General features: G+C 43.6%; 1 protein-coding gene across 1 annotated transcript; it reads left to right on the top strand.

Moving 5' to 3' along the window:
- The first annotated feature begins 3,483 nt into the window (after positions 1 to 3,483).
- On the top strand, positions 3,484 to 4,383 carry LOC138765472 (probable G-protein coupled receptor 139). The gene has a single exon (XM_069942510.1). The coding sequence runs from the start codon at positions 3,484 to 3,486 to the stop codon at positions 4,381 to 4,383; it is 900 nt and encodes a 299-aa protein (XP_069798611.1).
- The last annotated feature ends 5,534 nt before the right edge of the window (positions 4,384 to 9,917 follow it).

The following is a 9,917-nucleotide window of genomic DNA, read 5'->3' as shown; positions in this document are numbered from 1 at the left end:
CACATTTGTAGCTGTGCAGAGGAGGGAACGGATGGAATGTAGTGCGGTGGAGAGAAGTTCCTGCCAGCGGGAGACAGGAAGACGTTTTGTTTTGAGTGCAGAAGAGTAGGTTTCCATATCGTGGAGTTCTCCTTCTGTACCTGCCTGTTGCCCTGAGGGTTATAGCTCGTAGTGCGGCTGCTAGCAATGCCTCTGGCCTGTAAGTACTGGTGCAATTCGTTACTCAAGAAAGAGGACCCTCTATCACTGTTTATGTATTCTGGATAACCGAAGAGGGAGAAGAAATGATCGAGGCACTTGATTACCTTAGTTGTGGAAGTATCTTTGCAAGAAATTGCAAAAGGAAGCAGGATAACTCGTCATTAATGGTGAGGATGCATGTGTTTGAGTTGGTGGAGGGTAAAGGTCCTTTGAAGTCAATGCTCAGGCGCTCAAAGGGGCGAGTTGATTTGATGAGGTTGGTACGTGGTGGTCGGTAGAAGTGGGGTTTGCACTCTGCGCAAATCTGGCAGTCGCGAGTGACCGCACGGATGTCCTTCACAGAATAGGGAATGTTGCGGGATTTTACTAAGTGATCAAGCCTCGTTACGCCTGGATGGCATAACTGGTTGTGTAATGTCTGAAGATGAGAGAAATTTACAGAGATACCAGTGCCTCTGGACAGGGCATTCGGGGGTTCACTAAGTTTGCCCGGACAGTACAGAATATTATAGTTATAGGTGGATAATTTTGTCGCACGGATAGTACATTTTTGTTCATTATAGATGAGATTCAGGCTGTGGGAAACTAAGAAATTTTTCGAGGTTCGCGTCATGGTCTTGTAAGTTGTGACCGCATACTGTGATATTATCTAAGTAGGGATAGGCGGAAGTTAGTTTGTTATCATCTACCATGTGGTCCATTTCTCTCTGGAATACCGACATTCCGTTTGAAACTCCAAAGAGCACGCGGAGGAATTGATACAATCTACCATCAGGTCCGAAAGCCGTTTAAATACGGTTACTTTTACGAGGTGGTAGGCCGATTTAAGGTCTATAGCAGGAAAAAAAACATGTATTGGGCAATTTTGTTCACCACATCATTTATTCTAGGTCAGGGGTAAGCGTCCAATTGCGTGAATCTGTTGATAATTTGGTTGTAATCAACAACCATTCGATTCTTTGTTCCTTGTTTCACGACTACGACTTGAGCACGTCAGGGACTAGCGCTGGGTTCGATTACGCCCGTCAAAATCAGCAGCCGGGTGGCGTCAGTTCTTGGCCGTTATGGGTCTGCATTCGGGCGTGAGGTTGGTAAATAGTCGTGTCGGCGGCACTCTCAGCATCGTGAGATTGTAGGAAGTTTGACTCACTATCAGGGGCGAATGAGGTCCATGGTAAGCTTGAGCTGACACTGGAAGTCCAGCCCCAAGTGCACGGGAGCACAGAGATTTGGCAAGACGAACAATTGGAAGTTAGCAAGGCAGTTAGCTAGGCAGTAGCCACTTACGTCAGTGGAGTGTTTGATTGAGGCTAGCTGAATCATGCGGTCAGTGTAAAGCACTTTGAGAGAGCAGAGAACAGCCACTCGAGGGTGGATAAAGCTCTCAGTGCTGCCACTGGCTAATAAGCAATTCGTGGGCCGCCCGATCACTTCTATATCCGGCATCGTTTCAGCTGCATCATCCTTTTCTTCGGGTATTTCGTCTCCAGGTGGCGATGCCTTGCTGGATTCATATCAGGTTTTGTTAGCAGGCGGGAAAACAGCTGACCTGCGTCCAGGAATAACAGCAGCTGTTTTCGCAGTTCTCTTAGTAGGCCTTCTGTAGACTTTCCCGTAGTGACCTTTCTTTCCACAATTGGTGCACACCGCTTCTCTGGCAGCACATTGTGATCTAGCGTGTTTGCTTTGCCCACAGAAGTAGCATTTTAATTGATTCTATGGAACTGCAGCTACGACAGGTTCAGTGACTGTGTCTGAAGCACGGTCGTAAGTGTGTCTAGCAGTGTGGGAGCATTATCGTCGGCAGACGGTTCAGATTCCCTCTTTTAATTCCAGTGTCTAGAGACTCAACAATAGCGACAGCTTGAGGGAGGGTTAAATCGCTTGTTTCCAGCAAACGCTGTCGGATGTAGATTGACCTGACCCCAGAGACTAAAGAATCCAGCACGAGAATGTTAACAAATTGTTCAGCCGACTCAATGTGTTTAGAACATGGCCCTTCTTAGTTCAGGAAGGGTTAAAATGTAGTCACGGAGAGATTCGCCGGGTTGTTGTTTGCGATTAGCCAGCAAAGGCCTAGAATGAACTTCATTATGCTTGCCGACATGCTTTAGTTTCAAGGCTTCAACTGCAGCTTGATTTCTCCGCTTATCTCTTATCAGTTCCTACCTGGGACAATGGCTGTATTTTTTGTTCTTCCTCCATTATCTCGGCCGTATTAAAGAAAGCTTCGAGGCATCGGAACCAGAGTTCAAAGTGAATAGCAGCTTCGGGGGCTCGTGGGTCTAATTCGAGTTTATCTGGTTTCATAAGTTGCTCCATTCTTACCAGAGGTCGAGGTGTGAGCGCAGGCACCTGTTCAGGCAGTGAGGGTGGTTGCAAAGGCTGGGTCCAGCGCCGGGGCAGCAGCCCCCAACGGGGCAGGTTGTGGAGCTTCTGGTCGGCGGGGGCGTTCCCCACCGACTGCTCCTCCAGTTGCTCCATCATCTTCATCCCCTGACTCTGTATTGGGATCTTGCACCACTTGTGAAGTCATTTCAAGCAGATTTTTGCTAATAAAATTAAACCGCAGTAAATAATTCACCAGACTTGAGTCAAACGAATAACGTATGCTTTTACTAGAAAGAACACAGCAGTGCTAACCATCTACAAGGTTATTCCCAAACTGAACAAAGAGCAGAGATCAGGACACCCTTTACAGGTTAGCCTACGGTCCCAGACTTCCTTAAGAGACAGCAACAGGGAACTACAAGCAAGCAATACCAAGGATCACCACAGTAACCTGGGTTCCGCGTCTATCATTGCATTCCCCGTACTCTTACCGCAGTTTACTGTTACTCTTTTCTTTCCGGCCTGAAAGCACAGGGAATATTTCTGGCGGGCGTATTCACTTACCTGCAGTTGACTAAAGAAATAAATATTGAAAGTTGAATATTGATAGAAAACTTGGGATTTTGTGTAAAACTTGTAATTCTGTGGAAATTATTCCGTTGAATTATGGCTGTCAGTTGAGGATTTTTCAATTTCCACGTGTTTCTTTCTCCGTCCAAACTCTGTTCAAATTATAAATATCGTGTGGTTTAACTGCAATATGACCCTGCTTTTCGGCACAATACTTTGGTTCGGAATATTAACGCAAAGTATCCCTGATATTTTCTTTTCATTTGTAGCGAAAAAATATCAGCATTATTTTCGGCACGTAAAATAAATGTAAGAAAAGACAACTGAGTGTCCTCTTGCGTCATTGTTGACCATTTTACATTGCCGTTTGCAGCTAACTTAATGGCGATTCTCGTCCTCTGTCGTGGAAACTGCGGTCTGTCCAAAGGCATCACTCGGTACCTACTGTCCATGGCCGCAGCGGACCTGATGGTTTTGATATTTGAAGTAATTCTCTATGAGATTAAGGATGGTTATTTCCCATATTCGTTCCTAAACTATACACCTGTCTGCAGTCTCAACCTTACTCTGCTTTTTGCTTCTCTTGATTGCTCCGTCTGGTTGACTGTGATGTTCACCTTTGATCGATTCGTTGCTATTCGTTGCCAAACGTTACGAACGAGATATTGCAACGAGAAAACAGCTAACGTGGTGGTGCCTATGGTGTCATTCGCAAGCATTTTACAAAATGTTCCGATATACTTTATATATGAACGTCGGGAAATGATTAACGACCTACCTTGGTCCTGCTTCGTCAAACCAAGCTTCTATACATTGCCCATATGGGTGGCATATTTATGGTTGGATACAATTTTAACGCCATTGATGCCATTTCTTTTGATCATCATTCTGAACGCCCTGACTATTAGGCACATTGTATTGTCTAATAGGGCGAGGTGTGGCCTCCGAAGAGGGAAGGACGTTGGGGGTGAGAGAGATCCGGAAATAGTGAATCGAAGGAAATCAATCACTCTACTACTCTCTATATCGGGATCTTTTGTGCTGCTTTGGATGGTAACTTTTGTTTGTTTTATATCCGTGCATTTTATAGATAATCAATTTTTGGAATCGAATTACAAGGACCCATTTACCATCGCAGAACAATCCGGTTACATGCTGAGATGTTTGAGCTCTTGCACAAATACTTTTATATATGCAGTGTCCCAGAGTAAATTCAGAAAAGAACTGAGGAAGATCATTTTGCGTCCTCTTGAACTCTTGGGTGTTGCAATAAGGGCATGAAAGTTATTGGCTTCGTAGGTTTAACAATATTGAACATGTCGGTAATTAGGATGGACATGCAAGAATCATCATGGAATGAAAGAATAAACAGAATGAGAATTTCACTCGTGTTACAGCGACTTTGCTGCTATTAATATCTAATTATGCAAGATATTGTTCACTTGAGTTTGGTTAATGCTAAGTACACAAGAGTTCAACAACGTGGTAATTTCATGTTACCTTTCTTTTTAAAAATATCTTTATTGGGTTTAAATTAAAAAAAATACGCTGCACGGGAACATTGCAACACCCTAATTCATTAAATTATGGTAATACTCCATGAATGGGCACCACCTCTTGTAAAAATTCACTTTTACTTTAACATTATATCTATTTTTTAAACGTATGAAAGACATGACCTGCTGTAACCATTGAGTACGAGTAGGTGGAGTACTGTCTTTCCATTTCATCAGAATTGCCCGGCTACTGATCAATTAGGTAAACGCTAAAATTTCCTTCTGAGATTAAGTCAGTCCTATTTCCTCTTGTTGAGAAAAACCAAATAGAGGAACTAAGGGACATGGTTCTTATTTGATCTTATGGCACATTGAACTACATCAAAACAATGTAGCGCACAGAAAGAAGATTCATTAATCAAATTTAAAACAGTATCCTAGTCCTCGACTGTCAGTAAAAATTCCAAGTCATGCTCCTAATCACTCTTCATCTTAACTGATGAAGCTATACTCAAATCCAACTAATTACTATAAATAATTGATATTGAGCCTCTATGAGAAAGTTGAAAGTCAAAAAGTAAATCAAGAACTTCCTTACGTGGGAAATACTCCCCAAATACAAAATTCAATGACCAATTCACCATTCAGCAATGTCTTCATTTATTTTCCACAATATTCATGTTCAGATTATGCCTCTCTTACTGCTTGTTAAGTCCGTCTCTCAGAGTATTTACAACCGCTTGTCCATCACCAAAGTTTCATTTGCTGGTTGATAACTTCCTGGGTTACCTCCCCACTTCTTTTTCTCTTGAAATGGAACAATATTTGCACCCGTGAAGTCCTCCAGTACTTTATCACTTCCCCCTTCCCCAATGACAGGCACACACACAGACAGACACACTCACACACAGACACACACACACACACACACACACACACAGAGGCACACACACACACACACACACGGACAAACGTATGTATACATACAGATGCAAAAACACGCAAGGAGCAAAAAAGTTTAGTTGAGCTAGGAAACAAAATCTAAAAAATTATGACTAGTACATAATGGATTTCTTAGTTTTAATGAGAATGATTACATCCTACTGACTGGGCAGAAAGTCAAAGAGAATAATTTAATGTGAAAGTCAATTCTATGTGACATTTCTTAAGGAGCGCTGTCAATTGGGCTCATATCTCTGCATTGGACTGACGAACACAGTTACGGTTTTTGTAATCTCTTCACAGGAATTCTACATACTGTATGTCAGTACGAAATCTCTTCAGTTGTCAAGTCAACTCTGATTTTAAAATTCATCCCAACTCCCAGAGATTCATTCAGTGGAAATGGTCAGCTTTGTCACCTTTCTCTTCCAGTTGTCCTTAAAATTTTACTAGAAGTATTACATTCAACACAGTTCAAAACAACAGTTAATCAACGGATATGTGGAAGCACACAATAATGTATGGACAATATCCAAATCTGGGCTATAACTTTTTTTCATTACACCCTTATAATTTACCTTCTTATGCATCATTGAGCATTTTCTTCAGTACTCCTCGTGCATTTCTTCATCTCTGAGATTGAAGTGATACAATCTCAACTAATTGAAGAATAGTTAGATTATCACCCCAGCTGTTCATGTTCACCCACCAGCCCACCAACCCCCCCCCCCCACCCCACCCCCACCATGGTCCTGAAATCGCAACTTCTACTTGTTATCTCCTCTGATTCCTTCGAGCCCACCTGTTGGACACACAGGTATCAATTATGCCAAACGGAGGCAGGATTTCAGGTTTTTAGATCATTTTAAACTCCTCTGCAGTAGTATTGATTGCACTTGAACGAGAGATTGACCAATCCCCTTGCAGCAGGGTCGATAGAGATGTGGGGGATGGTTAGAATCATCAACATCTAGTCAGTGGAATGGGAACCATAATATCTGTACTTATGATGAAGCATTTGATTCAAGGTAAGGAGTCATTGACTGTTAATTTGATTTTGAGATATAGCACGTTAATAGACTTTTTCCTGCCCAGGAAGGCATGAAGCCTAAATACTCAAATTATCCTATAAACCCTGTATGCTTTTGGAGCGTGAGAGAAACTGGAACTATCAGAGAAAACCCAGGAAGGGACAGGGAGAATGTACTGTTACAGAGACCAGAGGACCCCAAAAATCAGCAACAATAAATATCCACAACACAAAGGGGTACTTCAACAAAAGTAGTTTTTAATTATAGTTGAATAAGAAAACACAATTAAACTTTTACTACTATCAACTTACTTAACGTACTTAACCTACTTAATCCCCATCTAATACTAAGCGCGCATGTGTGTAATGTGTATATAAGCTTAGAAAAATTATTTGGATCACAGTCCAATCTCACTGGTTGCAGGCAATTCTTATACTGTGCACAGAAGTTGGTATTAATGAAGTTCACCTGGCTTTAGTGCTTAGAAACATAGAAGATAGGAGCAGGAGTAGGTCATTCGACCCTTCGAGCCTGCTCCGCCATTCAATGAGATCATGGCTGATCTTAAAGTTCAGTATCCCATCTCCGCCTTCTCTTCATAACCTTTAATACCCTTATACTGAAGAAATATATCTAATTCCCTCTTAAATATATTTAATGAACCTGCCTCTACTGCCCTCTGTGGCAATGAATTCCACAGATTCACCACCCTCTGGGTAAAGAAATTCCTCTTCATCTTGGTCCTAAATGGTTTGCCTATTATCCTCAAACCATGGCCCCGGGTTCTGGATTTTCCCATCACTGGAAACATCCCATCTGCATTCATTCTGTCCAGTCCTGCCAGAATTTTATATGTCTCTATGAGATCCCCTCTCAATCTTCTAAACTCCAGCGAGTACAATCCCAATTTGCGCAATCTTTCCTCATAAGTCATTCCTGCCATTCCAGGTATGAGCCTGGTGAATCGCTTCTGCACTCCCTCCATTGCAAGAACATCCTTCCTTATATAAGGTGACCAAAACTGCACACAATACTCCAGGTGGGGTCTCACCAAGGCCCTGTACAGCTGCAGTAAGGTATCCTTGTTCCTATACTCAAACCCTCTTGATACGAAGGCCAACATACCATTTGCCTTTTTAACTGCCTGCTGTACCTGCATGCTCGCCTTCAGAGACTGATGTACAAGTACCCCTAGGTCTCTCTGCACTTTCCCATCTCTTAATCTATTGCCATTCAAATAGTAATCTGCCCTCCGGTTTGTATTACCAAAGTGGATAACCTCACATTTATCCACATTGTAGTGCATTTGCCATGTATCTGCCCAGTCCCTCAATTTATCCAAATCACACTGGAGCTTCCTGACCCCCTCTTCCGTGCACACAACCCCTCCTAGCTTAGTGTCATCTGCAAATTTGGAGATATTACATCCAATCCCCTCATCCTGATCATTAATGTAAATTGTGAACAGCTGTGGTCCCAGTACAGATCCCTGTGGCACCCCACTGGTCACCGCCTGCCACTCAGAAAACAAGCCATTTATCCCAACTCTCTGTCTTCTACCTGCCAGCCAGTTCTCAATCCACATCAATACTTTGCCCCCAATCCCATGAGCCTTGATTTTGGAAGCCAGTCGTTTATGCGGGACCTTATCGAAGGGCTTTTGGAAGTCCAGGTACACCACATCCACTGGCTCTTCCCCATCTATTTTACCTGTCACCATCTCAAAGAATTCCAATAGATTTGTCAAGCACGATTTACCTTTTGTAAATCCATGTTGACTCCGTCCGATCCCTTCTCTGCTAGTCATATGCATCGAGTCCACGCTGCTGAAGATCCAGCTGCGCTGGGTGGGTCACGTCTCCAGAATGGAGGACCATCGCCTTCCCAAGATCGTGTTATATGGCGAGCTCTCCACTGGCCACCGTGACAGACGTGCGCCAAAGAAAAGGTACAAGGACTGCCTAAAGAAATCTCTTGGTGCCTGCCACATTGACCACCGCCAGTGGGCTGATATCGCCTCAAATCGTGCATCTTGGCGCCTCACAGTTTGGCGGGCAGCAACCTCCTTTGAAGAAGACCGCAGAGCCCACCTCACTGACAAAAGGCAAAGGAGGAAAAACCCAACACCCAACCCCAACCAACCAATTTTCCCCTGCAACCGCTGCAATCGTGTCTGCCTGTCCCGCATCGGACTTGTCAGCCACAAACGAGCCTGCAGCTGACGTGGACATTTACCCCCTCCATAAATCTTCGTCCGCGAAGCCAAGCCAAAGAAGAGAAGAAAGAAAGAAGACATCCTTAATAAAGGATTCCATCATTTTGCCCACTACTGATGTAAGGCTCACCGGCCTATAATTCCCCGCTTTTTCTCTACCCCCCTTTTTAAAATAGTGGGGTAACATTAGCTACCCTCCAATCCATGGGCACTAGTGGAGGCCATATCTTTGGCTCATCTTGACTCTTCCTACCCTGACCCTTACAACCGACGCATCAGACAGAAAGGTCAGTGCAGTGATTGCGCAGTGGATTATTGAACAGTGGTGCCCTATGGCCTTCTTCAGCAAACATCTCCGGACACTAGAACTCAAGTATAGCGCGTCCGACCATGAGCAGTTGGCCCTGTACTTGGCAATACAACATTTCCATGAAATGTTAGAAGGAAGAGATTTCGTTGCCTACACTGACCACAAACCACTGACGCATGCACTCAGCAAGGTCTCAGACAGTACTGTGACATGTTCAAAGTTTAGCAGCGATTCGGGGTGGGTGGGAGTTGTGACGTAGCGGGACGAGCAACTGCGTGCTTAGACGGGCCGAATCGCCTAGCACGGGCTTCTCTTCTCAGGTGCACACGCTTAGCGACTCACGTTTCCGGGGAGATGTCGCCACTTCCTCGTAGCACGTCACTGGACAGGCAGTGACTCCGCAACGTGCTGACGCCACTCCCTTTGACCAGCGCGACCCAGACAGGAAGTGGCTCATCCCCTAAAAGTAGCGCGAGACATTCAAATGAAGACAGTTTCTGGTTCACCCTCGTGTTGTGTGGATGTAGTTCATTTAAGTATGTACACGTTTTCATTTTTCTTTTGGCATTGAAATTCCTTGGCTGAGAAATGGCATAAAACTAGAACTGAACCAAGAAGAAATTACTGATTTTGATATTGATTAGTATCTGCAGGTATGAGTATCATGTCATTCTCTTTTCACTCGCAAAATAATGCTTAAATGTTTATAATTAGTTACATCTAATTGGACCCTCCCTCATCTGCTGTTCACAGGTAATGAATGACCGTTGTTTTCAAGTTTTCTTTTACCACTTAGGGATTTGACGTAAGGATATATATCA

Source organism: Narcine bancroftii, chromosome 5, assembly GCF_036971445.1.
Source record: "Narcine bancroftii isolate sNarBan1 chromosome 5, sNarBan1.hap1, whole genome shotgun sequence".
In the NCBI taxonomy this organism is placed as follows: Eukaryota; Metazoa; Chordata; class Chondrichthyes; order Torpediniformes; family Narcinidae; genus Narcine; species Narcine bancroftii.
The sequence above is the reverse complement of the archived record's forward strand: the minus strand, read 5'-3'. Positions and strand labels throughout refer to the sequence as shown.